At 39.4% G+C, this 23557-nt stretch overlaps 1 protein-coding gene across 1 annotated transcript; it reads right to left on the bottom strand.

Annotated features, from left to right (window-relative positions):
- Nucleotides 1-983: 983 nt before the first annotated feature.
- slc2a1b (solute carrier family 2 member 1b) lies at nucleotides 984-23213 on the bottom strand. The gene is made up of 10 exons (XM_062415128.1): nucleotides 22784-23213; nucleotides 11856-11951; nucleotides 7690-7850; nucleotides 6809-7049; nucleotides 6522-6684; nucleotides 6128-6315; nucleotides 5780-5884; nucleotides 5205-5306; nucleotides 4890-5093; nucleotides 984-3922 (listed from the first exon to the last, which is right to left on the bottom strand). Exons 1-10 carry the CDS (start codon nucleotides 22796-22798, stop codon nucleotides 3722-3724), a joined length of 1476 nt encoding a protein of 491 aa, XP_062271112.1. The 5' UTR covers nucleotides 22799-23213; the 3' UTR covers nucleotides 984-3721.
- Between the last annotated feature and the right edge of the window lie 344 nt (nucleotides 23214-23557).

Genomic DNA, 23557 nt, shown 5'->3' with positions numbered 1-23557 from the left:
GTTTTATCTACTTCTATTTTTAAGTATAACTAAAATTTAGGAAAACGTTTTCTGATAAAAATGTTTTTTTTTTTCTGTTTCTTGAAGTGATTTAAAAGATGCTACAGATACCGATGCTACTCTGAGATATTCAGACAGGGACAGCAGGTGTGACTGAGTTTACTGGAGGATGAAGATCCAGATTGTCCTCAGCTAATGGAGCCAGCTCAGGTCAAACACTGTGTGATCGCATTATTACATGAGTAAAGGGACATAGTTTCATTGTTAACACCTGAGCCAGCTCCATTCACTTAAAGAGATTTGTTTGAAATGAGATTAGCTTGTTACACACACTTTCCCATCCTCAGTTCTTAAAGCTCCAAATATCATTATTTTTAATATTATTATTATCATTATTATTATTAATAATATTTTACATCAACAACAGATCCATAACAAATGACTTTGTGACAACATGTTGTTCGTGGTGACAAACCTGAGATAATTTTCACTTGACTCTAAGGTTCCTCTCATTTCTACAGAGCCATTTAATATCTTTCAGCTCACTGTTTTGGTTGTACCACCCATAACTTTACCATTTTGCTCTCATCAGTGTCATTTCCAGATGCAGAAGGCAGCAATTTTCAAAGAAAAGCTCTAAAAACCCATTATAAGCTACCTGCCCAACACTGAACTGCTGATAGAAAGTTAGTAAATATTCAGAAGTTTCCCCTCGGATTTGGTGGAGAGCAAAACAGAGCAAAAACTGGAGTGAATATTGGAAGTACATTCATCTGGTGGCACAACTCCAAATGAATGCAAGCATTACTGTGTCTCCTGGATGTGTAAAAAGTTCATCAAATCAACTTTATAATAAGATAATATGTCAATATTGAGCTTACAGCTTGTTTCTGATGCCACAAAGTGACAAAAAGCTCAGCTAAATGCACATTTAATTTAAACAGAAGCAACAAATTGAACAAAAAACTCCCAAACACACTTGATCTGTATGCAGGATTTCTTTTATTCAGCCATTAAACCACTTACACAAGACCATAGAACCATTCAAGACATCATCCATCGCAATTTATATTTCCACAACAGAGGTTCACATTCTGACACCATGCACACAGACCTTTTATTATTACAAATATTAAAATACGCTCTGTGCACTAAAATGAAAATACTACTGGATGAATCTCATTAACAACAATACTTACATGTAAAATCTGAATTAAAATTATTAAAATATTATTAGGCCACAACTTATTTTCAGGTGTCAAATCAAGAAGGGAATATAAGTGTGGATGCTAAATGCAATGAGATGTACAGCACTACAGTAATAATTGTTACATTATCTATCAAAAAGATTTTAAAAGATTTCATTTTTAATTTGGAGTGTGTGAGACTGTAGTGTGTGTCATATTTACATCAAGTTGTGTGTTTAGGACACCAACCTGTGCCAAAATGGAGATTTTAGAGACTACAGGAGTAATTAAATGCCCAAGCAGGAGTGTGAATCGACAGTATGTACATACAGTTATTTGCAACAGACATCAGTCTGTGTGGAGAAATGCGTCTTAATTTTTCTGCTGTGATGGCACTATTTTGGTGCCATTACATGTTTCTGCTGGTGACGATGTGTGAAAGCCACACAAAAGGCACAAAGAGCGGATGTCAGTGCTTTCCAGGATGGGTGCGGTCACCCATCATATGACAAACTCTACTATAAAGATCTACTATGTACAATAATTAACAACCAGTTTTGGAATGATGAATTTTTGACAACAAGGTTAGATTAGGGTCAAAGTCTTAATTTGACTATGAATATCACCATCATTACTTACAACTGACCTGGTTGCGTACACACCTAAATGTGCTCTATACAAGACCAAGAAACAGATATAAACAAATGATACAATCCCATTTCAAAAACATCAAGTAATCCATCAGCAGTACTTCAGTCTCTCTTCAGTAACAAAGAATGAACACCACAAACAACTAAAACAAGCACAAAATGTTTCCGTGACAAAGAAATATCACCGTGAATAATAAAGTGCAGCTAAAAAGATAACTTTCCTCAAATAACATGTTTAAAGAGGAGAAAGCATTGAAGTGATACAGCAGTCATAGACAGCTACCTGTATAGCCAGGCGAAGTGAGCCAGACCAGCAACTGTATACAGTAGACACAACCGAAAGAGAGAGCTAAACATTACTGCACAAAACAGGTCTCGGATAATAGCAACAAGTATCCACTTCCTAGGAGACATTTCGGGCTTTACAGATTGCAAAGAACACTGCGAGTTTGACCCAAGAGGGTTGACAGGCACTTTCAGGACAATGAAAACTTTCAACAGAGGCTGACTTTCATTTTTGGTCCCCATTATTTCTTTATTCTTTTCTTTCATTTTTCTGAAGATGCTTTGCAATTGTCACACAGCAGAACATCATTCTCCCATTTTTGTGTGAAAAGATCCAGACAGCCAATTCACTAGACTGTTAAAAAAAAACTCCACAGGCAATCTCGACTCAGAAATACATAAGTAAAGATTCCTCCACTGACAGTCTGGATCAGACCGGTCTGACCTGAAACTCCTCCAAAGTGATAAGGCTGAAAGGGAGGCGGAGGAAGCTTGATTGTTTTAGGCAGGCACTTATAACTCACAACTGTCCGGGTTTTGTGAGACAGACTTTGGTTTTGTGGCTGCTGATTGTGAGTGTTCACTTATCTCATGTTATGGTAAAGAGGATGAATGATTTATTTATTCAGCTTCAATGCCAAGTTCAGCGCTCTGCAACTAATCTGTGCAGATATCGTTCTTTCTTTGCACAGTCCCAAATACGAATGTGTTGCTAAAAAGGAATGGTGGAATAAAAAGCATAAAATGGCATAAATGAATTTCTTGATTTGTCTTCATGGGCAAAAAACAAAATTTAAAAGATGTCAAACGAAGAATATATATATCTATATCATCTATCAGTAAATAAGTAACAAATATATGTAACAGGTGGGTTACCGTTCATCTTAAAATTTCATGTAGGAAATTCATATCCTCAGCATATCACAGTTTGTTGTATTCATTAACGTTCTTGGAAAAGGTACAAGCACAACTTATTCCTTGTCAGTGCCGACCTTTTTTAAGGGTAGAGCTCCATCTGGTGGAGAGAAGTAAAGTCAAGCTGTGCAGAATCTACAGTGCCAGAGTCTACAGTGATACAGCATTACAGTATGTTCGATAAAAACAAGTATTTCGCACAGTGACACTGATCTCTACAGCCTACAGCACTCCTTTAGCAGATAACAACAAACTGACTGTATTGTAACAGGCTACAAAGAACACAGCATAAGCAAACGTCAGTGATATATTCAGTGAAAAAGATATTAAAAAAGGTTGGTTGACTGATACAGACACTCATTTTTCCTTCTTTAAAATATCTTTACAATATTAAAAAAAAAAAAAAAAACCCTTCCCAATCTATCCTCAACTGCCCTCTCCACATCCACCAAACGACATTGCGCTGATCAAGTTTCTGTTTCTTTATGTGACATGAGAAGGGCAGCAGAAGACGTCATGCTGGAGAATCACACAAGGCTGCTCTGTGTTTGGTAATGACGCCCGAAATGTGGTGACAGTGCGAAAATTACTCTACCAATGGATCTTGTCTACTGCTAGTTAGTAGACCCTTCTCGTTCCTCCTCGGTCTGAGAAAGAGTTTGTTAGAGAGTTAAATGCAGTCGCTCAAAGCTGAGAGTCAGCTCCCAGACTGTTCAGCTCCTCCGGCGTGTGCTTTTCTCCTCCGGTGGCGGCTGTCTGGCGGAAGCCGGCCGAGATCTCGTCAAACGTCCGGCCCCTGGTCTCCGGCACCTTGAAGAAGGTGAAGACGAAGAACACCAGCAGCAGCACGGTGAAGATGACAAACACGTAGGGGCCACACAGTTCCTGTGAAGAGACAAGAAGACAGAAAAACAATTTATCTAGTGACGTCCTGGCAGATTTCAGCCTTTCATCTTGTGACAGTGAGGATGTAATATGAATACCTCTAGAAATGTAGATTTCATAGATACTATTAAGAGCTAAATCAAATGTGATGACTTTCAAGTATTAACAAATATTTTATTAAATTTGGTAGCTTGAACTTTTAAGTGGCATTAATGAACTAAGCATCTCTTCGTACTTGCATGTCTTTGTTGTCTTCATCCGGGTGATTCAGAGAGTTAAAATGTGCCTGTTTTCAATTTAGCAACTTTCTAGGACAATGTGTAATTACATTCTTTAAAGGTTTTTCATGTTGATGGAGTGTGTGCCTATTGTAAGCATGTAAGTTAGATGCATTTGCTCTCCTATCACACATTTACCAATTATGTCCCATTTCATCTTTGGGATATCCCAAATTTGTGCATCACCATAATTTTTGTTTTGAAATGCCATTTTAAACGAACTTTGAAAAGAGTTTTCAGGAGTTTCTTAAATTTTAAAATCATATATAGTGGAAATTTGTCATAACTGAAATTAAAGCCAATGTGTGTGATTTGTGTTAGTACAAGAAATCTGAAGGGAAAAAACACATTTTATTTTAGGATTAAAGATTATCAACCCAACTGTAGAGTTGCACATTATAATGTAACCATCAGGCTGATTAGTGTAATGAATCAATTGTGTGTACAACACATTCAATCATTATCATTCACTCTTTTTATTTCTAAATATTACTTCCCGATTGTAACTATATTATATATTGTAATTAATTATTATTTATATTAATCATAACTCATCAAGGCCATTTAATGAAATGAAAGGCAAAGCGATCGGATAATTTGATTGGTCTCAAATGGAGGCTAAAATGAGGTGGCTTCTTGTACTACATTTTTTTTTACAAAGACTAGATCCAGTGTATTCTTCAACTGACCTCTATATACTGGAAGGCCATTCCCACTATGAAGTTGGCAGTCCAGTTGCAGAAACCAGCGACAGCCATGGCTGAAGGCCTGGGTCCCTGCGAAAACAACTCCGCCACGATGAACCAGGGGATGGGACCGGGTCCAATCTCAAAGAATGCAACGAAGGAAAAAATGGCCACGATGCTCAAATATGACATCCACTTGAGCTGTTCCTATAAGAACATAGAACAAGAATAAGGTTATTTTCTGGCATTTATTCTGTGTGGTCATTACTTTAGAATTAGTACAATATCAAAGTGTGAGTTTGTTGAGGAGAAATCTACCAGCAGAGCCAAGGCAATAGTCATCAGGATGGCAGATCCAGCCATTCCCAACAGCCCCAGCATGTGCAGAGACCTGCGACCTGCACGCTCCACGACAAAGAGCTAAAACGACAACAACACAAAAAAGACAAGAGTGAGAATAAGAAAATAAGAAACCAAAGTGATTCAATTTTTACTGCTCAATAAAGCTTTTATATTTGCTACTCTGAGCACTGAGGGCTCATCCTAAGGAAAATACTCTAGTGCATTAAGAGGGGACGAGTTGCCTTTTACATTTTTGGCAGCAGCAACTTAAGCTGGCTCAGAAAAAAAAGAAAGCAAAATACCATACAAAAAACTGTCTAGAAAACCTTGAACTTCACACAGTTTGAATGCCAAGTGATCTCTAAAATATTTCACAGCTGGAACCATTAGACCATGATGAACACGACCATTCAACACGCAAGTAGGGAAATTACCACACTAACTATAATTTCTGGGTACAAATATTGCCATAACTTGCTTCTGTTGCCACCTTTATTTATCTATACTGTAATGATTCTGCTATAAATGTGAAAGATTTCAACTGTACTCACCGATACCACAGTGAAAGCTGTGTTAACGACACCGGCTCCAATGGTGGCATAGACTGGCTGCTCAACTCCGGCTTTTTCAAAGATACGAGTGGAGTAGTAGAAGATCTAAAAATAACAAGCACAAGCACAAAGATTATTCACATGAGAGAGTTTACTTTTTTTTACACAGTTGACATGTAGGTACACTGAGGATGTCTTCCTTGATTTCTGATGTAGCTTCAGTGTGAAATAACATGTCAATGTGCATGTCAGCAAAAGTGATGCTTTGGTTTCTGAGTCTTTTCTTCGAATTCTAGGTGAGAGTTTTTAGAGTGGAAATTGGTATAATGTTTGGTCCTGGACACTCACAGCGTTGATGCCAGACAGCTGCTGGGAGAGCTGCAGAATGACGGCAATCAAAAGGGGCTGGCGGTAGAGGGGCTGGCGGAACAGCTCCGGGATGGTCACCTTCTTCTCCCTCATCATCTGCCGGCTCTCCTCCTTCATCTCCTGCATGTCAGCGGTCACATCTGTGGTGCCTCTGAGCTTCTTCAGCACTGAAAGGTGCGGGGAAAAAGATGATCAGAGATTAACACGTCGAGCTGCCTGCTTTTTTTTTGCTCAGTTAAGCTGAATTTTTCTTTATCTTGTTTCTTTCTTTTTAAATCTTTCTTTCATCTTTATACTCAGTACTAAGTGAATACATCCACTTCAAGTTTTAGACTCTGTGAGCCCTTTTGTATTTGGTTTTGTGTGAACCTACCAGACTTGGCCTTGTTCTCTTCGTTTTTGTTGATGAGCAGAAAACGGGGGCTCTCAGGGCAGAGGGGCAGCAGGATGCACTGGATCACAGCAGGGATGAAGATGAAGGCCAAGAGGAGAGGCCACATGTCACCGGTGCCCATAATTGACTCCAATCCAAACACCTAAAAATAAACCAAGACACACGTCAAAACGAATGTGAATGCAAAAATAACCTTAAAGATTGCACAAAAATAACAGATGTAACAGTATAATAATAATAGTAATATTCAGCTAATATCTTCCAACCTGCGCGATGAGGATCCCCAAGACGATGCCCAGCTGGTGGAGGGTGCCCAACGCTCCTCGTAAGTTAGTTGGGGCAACCTCACCCACATACATGGGCACGAAGCCTGTGGAGAGGCCAGAGTAGAGGCCCACCACGAAACGACCAACGATCAACATTTCCCAGGAGTTCGCCATCTTTGAAAAGCCCATCAGAGCGGACGCGATGAAGGTCAGCACATTGGCCATGAGCATAGAGTTCCTCCTACAGGCAGCAGAGGACAGAATTTATCACATTTTAGTTTTTTTTAGTTTTAGTCAGAATTGCAAGCCAATGGTCTGTTAATGTGTGTTTATACCATCAAGAATTACCTTAACCTTCTCTATTCATGTACAGCTCCATACTGCTTATACTGTACATTGATGTGTCCTTTATTTAAATCTTGTTCTTGTGACAGTTTTGTGTTTTTTTTTTGTTTTTTTTTATGTGGACCAGAAATAACAAGGGGGGGGGGGTGGCATGATGATTTTCAAAGAAGTTAATTATATGTGAAATCACTTTATAAAGCAATCAACTGATCCTGGTCGTTATCTAGAAAATTCATTATGATATACAGCACATTTTTAGCATTTTGTGAAACATCTATAATACTGTCTGGTACCCTGTGCCTGAAACTACCTTCCAGTCTGGGTTTAATTTGTTATTTTGATTATTTGGAGGGGACATATGAAGCTAAAATGGAGTGTTCAGCTTCTCTTTGAACTAAAAAGCTTGTAACAATCACAGCTCTCATCTTTAATTTTTACGCCTCAAATAGAGAAAATCTATCCACCACAGTCTGTTTCTTTTAGAAAAGGCCCAAGGCATGTGTGAGTTTAATGCCATCAAGGATTATTTTTTTTACCTTCCAAAGCGGTTGACAAACAGTCCGACGGAGAAGGAGCCAAAGATGCCACCGACAGAGAAGATAGAGACGGAGATGGACCAGATAGCTGTGAGGGAGCTTTTGGTGATGGGCTCCTGGTAGCGCTCAAACCATGTCTCATTGATGAAGTTCTCAATGATCTGCCACAAGCAAAAAAGACAAAAGTTTAATGTTTTGGGGGGCTTTTTGTTTTTTTATAGAAGCACAAGATTAATCTTCTAATGTCATCATTACTTTTGTATAATCTCTTCAGAGTCGGATGATGTGCTTTAGGTTTCTCTTATTCATAGTTTTCAATGAGCTTTTTCTATGTGGTCAGCAGATGGCAGCACTTTATGATTCGCACTATTTCCTGGTAACCAGGAAGTTTATCAGCCAGGCTTCAAGTTTCTGTTCCCCTCCTCCACTCTGTCACAGACGACTGTGTTGACAAACACACCCAGACTGACTAGTGACGGTTGAAGTAGAGCTGCCTGCGTCTGTTTATGTCACACTGACACTTCTCATATGATTCAGAAAGGTCACCACCCCTGTATGCAAACTTCCTCAACTCTGTGGCTTCACCGATACATCTACCACTACCTCTGTCATTACCAAATGTTAACTCATGCGCCTCCGTGATACTGTAAGATCCCCCGTATCTGTTTTCTTTTCTCTAGTATCAAGACTTGTAATATACTAGAGCTTGGCGATGGCAGTTGTAATAAATTTGAAGTTCTTGTTCAGCAGTGTCCTTATCAGACAGTTATGAATACTAAGGCTATCGTGTTGTCAAGGGCTTTCCTATGGTGCAGGGATACATATAGAGTGACACTTTGACACTAGGAACACAGCACTCAGGTCATAACCGCTATCAACTTACCCTCACAAGACCTTGCGCAGTGATAGTGAAGTTTGTCATCATATACTGTACTGTAGCCCTGACCTTCATCACATCACATCTACCCATAAAAAACCTGCTTTATTTAGAAGAACTCTCACTAGTCTCACTCTGAGTGTGCATGTTTACAAGAAGTGCTGTTGAAGAAAACCACATGAATACAGAGTGTGTATAAAGAGTAGTCACCGCAACCCTTTTCATGTTTTATTGAATAAAAATTGAAATTAAATTAAATTTAAACCGATCAGCAGAAAAAGAGGTAAGAGTGCAAACAGATCTCTTCAGAATGATTGAAATAATGACAAATATATATAATATAAATGTTCATATAAGTATTAATAGGACACACCATGACACTTGGTTTCAGAAGTCCCATAAATAGTTAATTGGGGTAAAGCTGCAACTAATTTTCATTATCAATTAATTTTTGGAGTTGAATGGAGATCATCTTTGTGTGGTAAAAGGGGTTTCAATTGTTTGTAGAATAATACACACCTATCTGGTTGATTTTTCTGTTGATTAGTGCCAAAAACAGCCACATTGAATCAATATTGCACTCTATAGAGGTTATAAAAGCCCGGACACAGATTAAATTATCAGGTTGTGACACGTGACACCTATATTAGCACTGATTGGTAAACGGAGATCTGAACGTCTTGTTACGTTACATAATTATTTTCTGCCCCTAATTTGACCCCCCCACCCCCACCCCCCACACACACACTCTCTTAATGTCAGTCTTACTGTTCAGTCCAAGTCCACCAGCTGGCTCTAACCACACCGTGAAATAAGCTGCCTGTCTATTCATGCTGTCAGGCTGTCAGCGTATGTTGTTTGAGCTGGCTGGTGGCCAGGTTGTCCAGGTGATATGGTAATTCACTTTACGGATGTTATACTAAATGTTTGGAATCCTACTAAAGTATAAATATGCTTTGTCAAAATGAAAATCTGCTACGTTAAGTAATGATAAAAATGCTTTTATGGTAACATAACTTGTTGTGCTGTATTAACTGAAGTTTAAAGGGGAACTTTGAAATTTCCATGTGAGGATTATTTGTTTAGTTGGGCAACACTTAATCATCTTTGAACAAGTGGCAGAAATGTTAAAATATTGAAAATGATGAACTAAAACCCTTCTTGGATTGAAATAGGTCCAAAAATAACCTAGGACACAGGAAGTGGTGGACAGTATTTTATATGTGCACTGCTCCAGGAAGAGGACTTTAGTAGTTAACAATTTCAACTTGAAGCTAAAGAAAAGAAAACCTACAAAAAAACAAACTTCATCAACAGAAAAAAGTGGTTTCAGAAAAGTAGAAAAAGCCCTAACCACCAATGTTGTTTCCATAATGCAAATACTAAAATCTAAACAAAGATGACCCCCTTTGATTAAATTACTTTCCAAATAAGGATATTTTTGCAGTGTGGCGCATGCAGACATGCGAGCAGGGGGAGGGACATTAAGTAGGATCAAGGCCCTTGAATGAGCGTCTCTAATCAGAGACGCTCTTGCACAGTGCAAGGCTTGAGTTACCAGCATCACTGCAGCCTTTATCACACACTGGAGCACAGAGGGGAGAGAGGTTCTGGTGATAATCTTCAGTGTTGTTGCTGTATGAATGTTTTATTTGTAAAACTATGGCCTCTTAAGTGCTCATTAGCAATAAAGGATTATTAGAGCCTATGTTGAGTAAGAGCTTTCTCTGTTTGCACGCGAACCTGCTTGACCTGTGTGCATGTGTTTGTGAGAGAGAGAGAGAGAGAGGGGGACCTCACCAGGCTATTAGGAGGGGTATAAAGAGCCAAAAGGGGCATGTTCACACTGGCCTAGTGTTTGACAAACTACATATTCACCGCCTCCCTCTCAATCTGCAGCCCCTCACTCAGCCACTCACAGGACACTCTGCTGAGCTCCGTGAAGCCGAGCACGTGCTGTTTTCACGGTGGAGGCAGATCTTTGCTACACTAACAACTGAAGTGTTGTAGAGGCAACATATGGGATTAATAGTTATGAAATATGAGAAGGTCCTGATTACACTTTAAATACCAAACATTCCCAGCTTCTGTAATGTGATGGTTTGTCTGTTTTATATAGTTGTTAGCTGAGTATCTTTTTCTTGATGTTGAATTTATTGAATTTGAAGTGAAAACTATTTCTTGCAGCACTAGACTGAATGCATGCATGACTAATTTATAAAACTTAATAAAAGGCTTTATTACCATTGAGTAACATTACTACTGTGATGGCACAATCCATGACTATTGTGCAGTTTTCGCCTAAGTTTCGCAACATCTGAATTTCTCTCAGTAACAATTGCTGTCCACATCCTTTATTCACTCAAGAAGAACTGAAAATATTGTCACCAACTCTCTCTTCTGTCTATTTCAATTTTTCTTTTACTTTCAAGAAATGAGGGGATGAACTCGACCTTTGGCCAGTTTTCAGAGACAAGCGATGAAAGCCGCTGTCAGTTACAAAGGATCCTTCACATCAAAGTCCAAGATAACTTTGACAGAGTGATGATAGTGGGCTAACAGTTCAGATGAAAATCAGGCCATACTGACAGCGAGCAAACAGCTGCCACTGTAGATCACTGTGACAGTCCAATGTAGCACACCAGAGGACACTGCATATGTCAAAGGTAAATAAAAGGCAGAGCTCCAGATTGTCTGGAGACACACCTGTGACCTATGGCTGGACAGCTGTGTAGCTACAGGGTGTGTTCATACCAACGCAAACTGGGCAGACAGAAGTTATTAACCCACAATACCATGTAGGTATTCCCCAGGAAATGAGTTTCTTTGGTGTACCTCTCTGTTTATAAGACTTACTATAAATTTACTTCAGAGGGGGTCTTTTTTGTTCTACCTTAAATTGTTATGGGGATAGGTGGCTGTCTACCTTTTCATTTCCTCCAAAATTCCTTCTGTGTGTTTTTCCCAGCCTGCTGCCTGTCAGAGGAGGTCCATTTTTGGGCATGCACACACTCTTTTAAACAGGATTTCACTTGCAGTCTGTTAAGAGAGATGTCCTTGGATTTGATAGGCCTGAATGCAGCTATTATTATCTCACCCTTTAACCCACCCCTTCTACTCTCTGTCCTGTTCTCCAGTCCCATAAGGGATTCAACAGCGAGCACTGGAACCAGCATGGCTGAGATTTTGATCTATTGCACAAATGATAAATAGACTGCAGATTTATAGGGTCTTGCTTGCTTGAGTAAACCATCTGAACATGTAGTTCACACACAGACAGATATCTTACCTTTTGAGGGGCATTGATGACACCTGTGTTGTAGCCAAACTGCAGAGAGCCGATCACAGCTGCTCCAACACACATCATCAACGGGAACGTTATTTCCTGCAGGGAGGAGAGAGAGAGAGAGAGAGAGAGAGAGAGAGAGAGAGAGAGAGACAGAGACAGAGAAGAGGAGGAAGTGTTGTCAGTGAGGAGCAGGACCAGTTTGGCAAGTTCTTTACACCACTACAGCAAGTGGACGAATGAATCCAGAAGAGCTAGGATGCATGAAAACAAGTATCATCTTTCCAGTTGGACAATAAGTTTTTTTGTCAACAAATTCACATGAAGATCAGTTTACAAAATAGAAATGAAACCAAACAGATACCAAATGTTTTTGGAATAAAGCATGTACTTTCCTGCTGACTTTGTTTCTTGCAAACATAACACACTTTTTGAGATTTTCTGTCATGTAAATGCTGTTATGATATCTGATGTTTATATTAAACATGGTCAAAGTTCTAAAACTTGAGGTGAACATCTGTAAAAATGCTCCATGAAAGTCACAAGTCAGGATTCAGCCAGCTTTGAATACTCCATTTGGAAAGTTAGCATTATTTTCCCATCAAACTGATATCAGATTATTTATGTTTCCACCAATGCTGAAGCTGTTCACATTGTCTACTAACATTTTGGAGCTCAGGAGCTAAACAATCTGTTTCATTAGAGGCTGAACTGAGGGACTGCTTAAATGACCAGTACAAGACAAATAAGGGTTTTTTAAAACTGTAAATAATGCAAAGATATTCCAGTAGAGCCCCAGAATATAAATATAGTCCTAGAAATGTGAATGTGTACATCCTCTTTAACAAAATGTTCAGGTTGAGGAGCATCTAATTTTATCATCACTGCCGGCTCATAACCAGTATAATGGATGCTCTGTAAGAAATGCCCTAAATTATCCTGGAGATGTTTGGTATCGGGCCACGTTACGCAATACGGTGAAATTGGACTTCATATACTGTAAAAGATGTCTCATGACACCTAGAGGGATATTCTCAAGAGGAGCAGAGAAGAGATGGAGAGATTATCTTCAAAAAATGAAGCAATCAGACACTTGCTCCATGAAGCAGGTTTAATGAGTTATCCACGTAACTTTACTGATGTTGTGTCCTCTGGCATCCCAGTCTGAGGAGCATCCGAGTTTTACACAGCTGAGTTATCGGGATAACTGAGTAAACATGCTTCCTGGAGCAGGTCCAGATTGACCCCAGGTTTAAGAATGTTTTTGTCTGTGTTCCCCATTCCTGTTATTACAGGGGTGATCTCAGTAGAGCCAAGCAGATTAGAAAAGATTTTCCTCATACCATGAAGTTAATAAAGCAGATCAGAGTATGTCGCTGTCTGTTTCCTCCTCTCAGACAGGGAAACCACAGCTTCGAGACATAATTTACCTTTTTGTTGTCATCCATCCAAATGTACTATTACTTTTTAGTCTCAGTGTGGATGAAAACAAAAGACAGACACACTACCACAGATGCAAGTTGTTGTTGAACGTATTGCACGTAGTCTTACATTATCTTGCTAACTTTTTCCATCTGTATCTCACCATCAGTCAACGTTTGGATGGTGAATGTTTTTTTTTAAGTCTTGTGATTCATACCAATCCTTCTACCGCAGTGATTCACATCAGATAGGTTGGTGATGTTATGGCAACAACAGAGGTGACCTTCTAGAGGGTGATTTTTATCCTGCATCAGACTGTACCTTATAAAGAGAAAACCGGCAGAAATATAAAACATTTTCTAAGGATCAAGCCAGCATCTTTTCAGTTGCTTTTTTAATTTTACCTGCAGCCCTGAGTGAGAACAGACACAAACCATGACTACTTGAAGTCCTCTAAAACCACCAAGACATTAAATCAATGCATTAACAAAAACATCTACAGCCTCCTGGTGATGTGTCCCTGAGCAAGATAATGTTCAATCTGCTTGTTGTGAGTTACACTGGAGTCAATGTGAACTTGCACTTTTACAAACTTGGCACCACTTAATATAAATATAACACGTAGCATTTCTTTAAACCTGAATTAACGGCTTTTTGTCCACTTGAGGACAGCAAAAACAAGATGTAAACATAACACTGACATGATATTTAGGATGATGTGGCAATCAGAAAACATTATTTACACATCCACCAAATATAAAAGACTTATTATTATTTTCTGGCCACCTGTTGAGTATAAGTCAAATATTCACTCTCCTTTTGGCTCTGTTTTTAATCACTTCGAGTGAAGTATTGCTTCAGCTCTGCAGTTACTAAACACTCTGCTATGTTCAGCAGCTACTTGCCAACTCTGACTGCTGTTTGGTGCTGGTCAGGTATACTGAGAGTGGCTTTATCAGGACTCTTTTTTAAAAAAACTTTTAACACCTGCTTGTTGCTGGAAATGATGGTGATGAGAGCCATGACACTCAAAAAAAAACTGTGGGATAGAAACCAAAACAGTAATTAAAAGACAATACAACTCTCCATTGAGCTGAGAGGTTCATCGCTATGAGTGACCTCTGTCACACACAAGCAGCCATGGGATTTGTAAAAAAAAAAATTAAAAATACGGGATATAGCCGCTTTAAGTATTTATTTTTTTCATCATTGGGAGGATAACTCTGACTAAAACCTTGAGGCTGATTCCTAGGAATTCTCATTTAAGTTTCCAAAGAAGAAGATAACCATCAGAGACCGACCCCACGGGGTTTCATTAAAAGGACAGACCAGAAACTATTTGAGAGGATTGTACATGCTCCTTTGTAATATTGAAAAGTGCTGCCGGCTTCTTTTAAGTTTTTTTTTAACTTTTGGTGACAGAGGTAGTCCGGGTAACACGAGTCTCACAGGTTTTTCTTTTTTTTCTCTTTTCTTTTTTTTTATGAGGGCCAGAATTCCTCCCTTGCATGAAAAATGAGGCGAGCTAGATGACTTCTGTGTGTGTTTCTGGAAACAGCGTGTTCAGTCGAAAAAAATGGGCCTGGATACTTTAGACCCGCCTACACTTTTCATCCAATAAGAGACTCTTGTTAGGAGGGTCAGCAAGTCCATGACAGGACCCTTAAGACACAGTATATAAACACACGCACACACACTTGCATTTTTCAGCATAGTGGGCAGGGCTCTTAAAGGAGCCGCGTCACCAATGAAGAGACCAACCAGAGCTGATGTCATTCTGTCACTAACTGCAAACGAACAAGAAACAACAGAAGGTTTCAATGAACTACCAGCTGCTTTTTATTTATTTATTTTTCTCGACAAAGAAATCCTGTCTCTCTGGGAAAAGCCATCGTCAACAGAGTCTGTTTTGAGTCTCGCTATCTCTGGGGGAAAAAATCTTTCCCAATACTCCCTTAAATGAGGATGTTAAAATCCAGCTGCTGTCAAAGTGGGGACGGCAGAGTGTGTCCCAGTGAATTCAAACACACCATTTTGACATCTTTACCTTTAACCTACATACCAGCAGACCTCCTTCAACGTGGCCTCAGTGCATACAAACTGTTTACTGTTGAGGAGTTTCAGTCCAACATAGTAATCACAGTGTTGTTAAATAGACTTTCATACATAGAGGAAATCTAAATGTCCTGCTGTTAATATTTGCTCTACTGTCATCTCACAGATGCCAAACCCTGCCCTGATCCTCTTTTGAATGCCAAAACAAGAAAGGTGATGAGATGAATGTTCCTTGTACACAGAAACCAGAGGCAGGAGCACAATGCATGACTTCCTCATTGGGGAAACAATGAAGTCACACCCAAAAAAACTATTTTATGATCACACTTGAAGCCATTCCCACTTCTGTGTGTGTGTAAGGTCTACCTTTGGTGATCGCCATGTCACAGCAGCTTTCAGTCGTGTTTACATTTCTAAATGGAGTTTTTGTATTTATTTACTTATACATGATGGTTTAGCTAGGCTTTCGTAACAGCTTGGCGTCACGCCGCCATGCTAATCTACACGTGTAACTTTAAATCTGATTATATAAATAGGGATTCATTATCCTAAAACAATCAATATACACAACGAATATAGAAAACACAAATGTCCGGAAAAAGTTCAACCAAGAGGTACTTTTCTGGCATTTAATGTACAAAAAGAGTAAAAAAATAACAGCATTTTTTATTATCAGAAGAATTGTGGTTGTGAAGTGGTTTACAGTGATTCACATCTTTTCACAACCATTTTAGGCCACAAATAAAACTAATTAATATCATAAATGACAACTAAAAAGAATCCAGCCTGTATGGGTCTCATTGATTTGCTCACTATTTTATCTTCTAATTGAAAATGTAAAAAAGAAAAATTAAACTCTGGCTGGGCCTGGCCAAATGTGGTTCCAACAGATAAACCCAAGCAGGATTTGGTGGGAAATTGGTGCTAATTTCCCAAACAGTGGTGCTGTCAGTGTATTTTCCTGACTAAATACATCACATTTTGTAGCCTTGAGGTTTAAAAAAGCATCTTTTAACACGACATCAGATTATTTAAGCATTTGACATCTTGCTTCAGCACCTGGTGCGTCAAGGGTTATGACCTCTCTCTTCTCTCCTCGCATGACTCTAACTTTATTTAAATATTTGTGATTTCTGATAAACCAGCATGCAAATCTGACCTCTTTGCATGTGAAACATAAACCATGTGATGCTGGCTGGCAAAGACATTTCTGTCAAGTCACTGCAGGGGAGCAAATTTAACACTGTTGATATTAGGTGTGGTTGCTCAGCACCACTGACTCACTACTATTATTGAGTAAATAGTGACAACAGCAACCAGAACTGATAATGAACACATTAATTTGACACAGAGAGAATGAATATATTTACAAACAAATGCAAATGCAAATGCAAATACAAATATTTACAAACTGACTCACACTCTACCATGCTATTCCTTTTCCAGGAACCTTTGTTTGATTACTGATGAAGAGGTGTAATAAGGAAGTGAATTAGTAGAGATCATATGTCCATATTAGGATGTAAACCATCTTTTCAATATTTGTGATAAGCTAAGCCCCATTCAACATTTAAAAACTTCTTTAAAGTGTGAAATTCAATAAACATGATCCTTCTCTCTTGCTAAAAGTACAGTCAATAAATGTGACTCATTTTTTCAGTAAACCACATCTACTTATGCTTCTGCAAACACCGCCTCATCAGGAAACTATCTTAAGCGTTGACATGCAAAGTCAGCTGACACAGCGGAGTGACGTTAATCTTTTAAAACACGAGGATGTTGTAATGAAGCTTTTCTTTCTAGAGAAATGCAGGTTTGGCCACAACAAAGAATGTCAACAGGAAAACCATGGCTGCTGCAAACAGCACTTTGAAGTAAAAGTGAAAACAACCTACAAGATCATCAACAAGACAGAGAATAGTTTCTAGGTGTTCTGCAGTAGTCTGTAGCTGCACTAGATCATTTCATACATTTACTATCAGTTGCTTCCTAAAATGTGGGTGATAAATGTGTGATGCTGGATTACTCCACAGTTGTGTCTCTTCATCCCCAAAGTAAAACATAGCAGCTGACAATGGGAGAATATTTAGGTAAATATCCTCAGGTGACTCCTAACTTCAACACTAAACAATGAAGCAACTCACTTTTAAGCCCTTGGGAAGGTGTAGCTTCCAAATGACAAATAAGGAGTAATAACAGACAATACACCCACAGACTGCTTATCTTTACATCACTTTAATGATTCTCTTCCTTTGATCAACCCTGCCAATCCAGTGTGTGTTTTTTAAAATTTGTATAACATGATAAGGTTTGTGAGTCATCCTGCAGATGGTTTGCTCTTAATTAGGCCAGCCAGTGGTTAATAGTTAAAAAAAAGAGAGCAGCAGACTGTAATTCAGCCCTGTTCACTTCCTCCCTAACCACCGTGTGTCAGATTCTCGGGCATGGCCTACGCAGCCAGCATCACGTCCTCCACACGACGTCACCTCTTCAGCTTCAGCTTACACAGCTGTGGAGAATCCAATATGTGCCCCGTCCTCACCACCCTCCCTCTCTGCTCTAATTCAGCTCGAATACCTCCTCATCGTTACCTGAGCTGTGGGGAAAACTTCCAACTTCATCTTGAATGTTTGTTTTAATGTTTTTGCTGCAGAAATGGATGTAATTCGCTTCATTAGCATAATTCATACTGTTGGACTCTCATTAAAGTTCAATACCAGATATTGAAGTTAATTCATGCTTGATTTGTTCTATGCCTAAATGTAGTATTTTTTTAAATGTCTTTTTAATTCAAACATTTTTCAGATTTTCCTGTGATCACTCTGTTGTTAATAGGACATTTTTACTTGGATAACTACTGACTTCAGTTGGGTGATGTGCACTTTAAATAAGATGAACTTTAAAAAGTGAAATGAGCAGAAACTGCAAAGCAGAACAAAGGCTTTGTGTTTCTGTAACAGAATATCTACCTCAAATTTCATAATTCTGGTAAATTACATCCTGTATGAAAAATGAATGTGCAGCCTGAGCCTTCTTCTGAGGGGATGTAAACACGATCTGGACAGTAACTGTGAAAAAAACCAAATGAATAATGTAGAAGAGATAAGCAGCTTTACCAACGAAAACATGTTTGGTGTACTAAGGTGAATTTAATACGAGCCCTGTAATTAAATGTTTCTTGGAACTCCTGGTCATCATTCAAACTTATTCAAACAATGTGGAGCAATAAAAACACAGCTTATCTTTTGCATGTTTGACCAGAAGCTTTCCCTAGTGGCCTTAAGATGCATAATGTTTACCTGTATGTGCTGAATACAACATTAGTGAACAAAACTGGGAAGTGTTTAATTCCTGATCCACCAGGGCCAGTGACATTCCAGCTCACTGCAGTTCAGATCAGATAAAAAGAAAATGTTCAGTTGTGCTCTTTCTTTAGAACGGTAGAGTTGCGAATACAAATACAAGGGCTGTGGTGAGTGATTTCAGACAAAAGAGACAAAATAAACAAGGTTTTCATTATCAATAAGCAGCACTTTTAAAGGGAGGGAAAGTACAATATAGACAGTTGTCATAGCAGACACAAGAAGTTGGAGGTAAAGTGTCTAATAACGTCATAATTATGAGATTAAGGGATGACTCCATCTCTGTTTGTAGCCCCACACAGAGACACACACACACACACACACACACACACAGAAGCAGCTTGCTAACAGTGTCTTCCTAACATGCAGTACTTGCTCACTACGTCTGAGTCAGTGTGTGAGAGGTTTAGAAATGCATCGGATTGAGCAGGAGTGACTAAACGCTGTGGGCTCTGGAGGAGAGAGCCGGGAGCACAGCTTTGGGGACAGATAAACAGCGTGAACGACACCTGATTCTGCTCTGATCTGGCTCCGTTTACTGACAGTAGGAGAGCTCAGAGTTTATTTTTTAAACTTTGAGCGGCAGCAACAGTGAGTGCTCAGTCCATCTCTGTGGCTACTCGCTAAGCAGGCTAAGGGACTTATATTGGTTTATATCATGATGCAGAAACCTTGGTCAGATCACGTAGGAAAAAGTTTATAAGAAGGGCTTGGGAAAACTGTATTATGGCACTAAAACACTTGGAAACACATGGAACGCTACTGGAAAAGCCACAGAATGATATGAACAACTCAGAAACTCAAAAAAATAATGGACCCGCCCTTCAAAGGGTAAAACTACTACTAATAATAATACTGAATATATAAAGTAGTTTGCATGGTAACAGCTGTTCTGATTCCACATGTAACAAATCCCCAGCAGTCTTAATAACCTGTCAAACTATTTTCTAACAGATTTTGCAGTGTCATCAATAAAAAGAAACGTACGTGTAAAAGTCAGAGGTGAGACCAAAGGCTTAAAGGTCAAGCACAGGCGTTGTACCCCTTGTCAGCTCTGATTTATGAAATCTGGCAACCGGTGGTTCATGAGGGTACTCGCTGTCCCTGCATGAACCATCTCCTCCATGTGAAGAACGATCAGAATTGGGGATCAGTACAGTATGCACCAAGCCATCCAGCTTGCTAAGAAAGTGAATTAAAACATGCACTCTTGCTTGTTCATTTTAATTAAAATCCTGCTAGATCTCTTAATCCCCACTTTTGCAGCAAAACCTCATTATGCCTCATTAGAGCATAGCTGACAGTCACACTGTAAGATATACTGAAGGGAGCTAGTCATGCAGATGAAAGTAAATCTAGAGGACTGTCTTAAGGAGAGCAGGAGTTGGCAGACGGCTGAATGGCAGTGGACGGAGAGGAATTAAGCCTGTGCAATTAAATCTGTACAATGTGAGGCTGGCCGTTGGCTCTGGACTCTACACTCATCAAAATACCTGGGCTGTCAACTCTGTCAGGAAGCACAAATTTGGAGGCTGTTTCATTCTAAACACACCAGGTCAACTGTATGGTTGACCCCAATTACCATTTATATTCTTTGTCGAGAAAACTAAGAGGACTGGGGCGAGTTTTCAGCACAAAAACAAAGCCGTTGTTCAGAATTAAGCTCTTCAAGACGGCTAGGAATGTGAAGTTAGTCGTCATTAATGTCATGTTATGGTGCATAAGCGGTGCAATCAGGGTAAATAACTTCACTGTAATGAGGCTAAAGTAGCACTGAAAGAAATTAATTGAAACGTGAGTGAAAATTAAGAAGAAAAATTCCATTAATATCTGTGAATCAGTGCTTTGTAGCTGAAACAACTACACAGACCATCGACCTGGACTGAGTCTGTTCCGTGAGATCAACAACACACCTGACCACACCTTTACCAAAGCATTAGCTGCTCGGGCAGGTTTTAATACAAACAATGCCAATAAAGCAAAGCATAGGCACTTGTTTGAATCTTAGTGAATTTACTGGAACTAGTTTAGCAACTTCCTCTACCTGTGAACTGGCATCACTTGCTGCAGTTTCCGCGTACTTGACTTCATCTGGACACACAACTAGGTAACGCCATTAACAGGCCAGGTGAGTAAAATCCTGACCCCGAGATGTTAAATAGCCTGCGTTCAACTACTGTTTAACTACACACAACACTGCGAGCAACGCTGGAAGCAAATAAACATGAAGGAGGGGGGGCGGCGAAGAGAACAGCCTGGGAAGGCAAGGGTCAAGGATTTGACACCGCAGGGTTGGCTTTTGCATATTCCCTCGGTGGACTCTCACTGTCTCTGGATATCTATTGTGTTGGTGTCACCGTGGAAACTGGGAACAGTGAGAACCATTCCCATCACGTCCACAACAAACTCGCCCAGTACAACACGCATGTGGAGGGATGAAACAACAGCAGCTAAAGAAACATTATCCGACCACTATGTCAGACTGGGCTGCCCCGCGCGGCTCCACTGGGTTTAACTGGTCTTACACTGATGAGGCAGTACATGGAGAGAGATGTTTTTTTAAGTGTGCGTGCCTCGTTGTTCTCTCTGTCCGTGTAAGTAACAGTGATCACAAGCTGCACTAAGACAGGGACAGCATTATCAGACACCAGATAAGTCACTTTTAAGTTCTGAGCAATGAGCATCACGGTCTGTGACTAAGACACAGTACAGTAAAACACTGATTTCCTACAGTAGATCAAGTTTGGGCGCACTAGTAAAGCCATGATTGTGTAATTAAAGAACTAGAGAAAATTTACAAACCTTCATTTAGATTATTTTTAGGATTAATCAGTTAGTGAGTCTAATAAAATGTCAGTAAAAATGGTGACTAGTAACTCTCACAAGTTCTCTTAGTCTATGACGATGTTTCCAAATGTCTTGTTTTGTCTGTCAAAACTGGCCAGCTACATTAAAATGCCTTGTACATGTTAATGAAGAATAATATAACATGATAATACAACAATAACAGGGATCATCCTGCTGCATAGTTTCCCCTTTGATACCCCGGGTACGCTTCGCTGATACTTCAACATCAGTAAAGTTTTGAATGCATTATTTGTAAAGGAGTTGTTGCACTGCTACTTTAACACAAGTCTGAACACTTCATCTACCACTGGTGTTAGCCTAAGGCACAGTTATAAAACACTCACGGGTATGAATAGCTCAAGACAAACTTTACTCACAAAGCCTTGAACAACAGTCTATAGTGATACAATATTGCATCATACCCCCCCAAACTCACACGAACCACAGCACCGCTTAATATGATGTCAAGAAAACTACACAATGAGTTAAAATATATTATATAATGCATGTAATATTATGTAAGTGCAAACACTGGAATACTAAAATACAATGTACAGCTGTGCAATATCGATATTAAATTGATATTGTGACATGAAACTATATATCCTCTCAAATTTGAAATATTGTAATATCGTGATATGGCTTAAGTGTTGTCTTTTGCTGGTTTTAATGGTTGAATTACAGTCAATTGATGAGATTTTCTGAACTTACCATCCTTTTCTAGCTTTTTCTATTAGATGGATTTACCCATTTAGTTACTACATCCACACTACTGATTATTATGTATCATCTACTTGTGTAAGCATTTTTGAGAAAGCACCGATAATCACCCCAACTATATTATCGTAATATCGATATTGAGCTATTTGGAGAAAAAACATTGTAATATATGATTTTTGTCCACATGGCCCCGTTCTAACCCAAAGGGAGTAAAACTGGCGCCTTAAAAAAGTACAATAAAGTCACTTAAAACTATATAAAGTGGCAGCGGAGTGTCAGAAACGCTACTAGTTGTTTATTAAATTATAACGACGCATTAAGTACGATAAACATCAGCTGCATCATTGCTTGGTGGAGCCTCCCTTCTGCGTCTCCTGCCACATGTGGAAGCGCCTCATGGCTTTAAAGTGAACCCGCTGAACTCGTTGGTTTTGTGGACACATACACACACACAGTCACAGCAAAACACCCGACACAGGTTTGACAGCTTTTCTTTTAAAAGGCAGTGAAATGAGTCATAATTACCTTTCCCGAGGCCATGGCTGCGCTGTCAAGGCTAAATATCGAAGCTCTTTCTTTGTCTGCGTATTTAAAGCTGAAAGGACGATGGAAGAACCTCCTCGGTGCTCTGGTTCAGACGCGAGTCATCTTCAAGAGTTTTTTGCTCCGTAGAAATGACTTGAAAACTTCTGTGGAGATGTTTTAGTTTCTTCTTAGAAAAGTCGCTGTAAAGTGGCTTTCCGCGTAAAAGCCTGGCAGCCTCACTTGGATGTCTGATGTGATTCTCTTTCTCTCCCAGTCTTTCTATCTTTCTCTGCCTCCTGCGTCGTTTTTTTTAGGAGCTTCGGCCGCTTTAATTCACAGCTTCATGGGTGTAAAACTTCTTCCACGATGTAGTTTGCTTGCTGCTGCTGCTGCTGCTGCTGATTTGGGAGGTAGGAGCCGCCTGTCTAGCTTTATGGACACTACGCTTTGTGGACATAAGCCGGTGTACGGTTATATTTTGTCTAGCTGACGTGGGACGTGCCCCGCGCTAGGCCCATCCTCCCTCTAAGCCAATGACAGAGCACAGAGGCATCTGTATGAAGTTACCACAAGACTGAGCTGCTGCAGGCAGAGACAGCCAAAGGGAGAAATAACTTCTTAAATCACTTAGCTATGAGTCTTATACAAGTTAAATATATTCCAATAGAAATTAGCTAAATGCCAAAAAGTTGTCTTCAATCAGGCATCACGTTAAAATACTGACACTGGAAAGTGGAAAGATTTTATCACCATAAAGGCAGACTTTTTTTTAAA

The sequence above is a fragment of the Scomber scombrus genome, chromosome 3, assembly GCF_963691925.1.
Source record: "Scomber scombrus chromosome 3, fScoSco1.1, whole genome shotgun sequence".
Lineage (NCBI taxonomy): Eukaryota > Metazoa > Chordata > Actinopteri > Scombriformes > Scombridae > Scomber > Scomber scombrus.
This window is presented reverse-complemented; position numbering and strand designations above follow the sequence as displayed.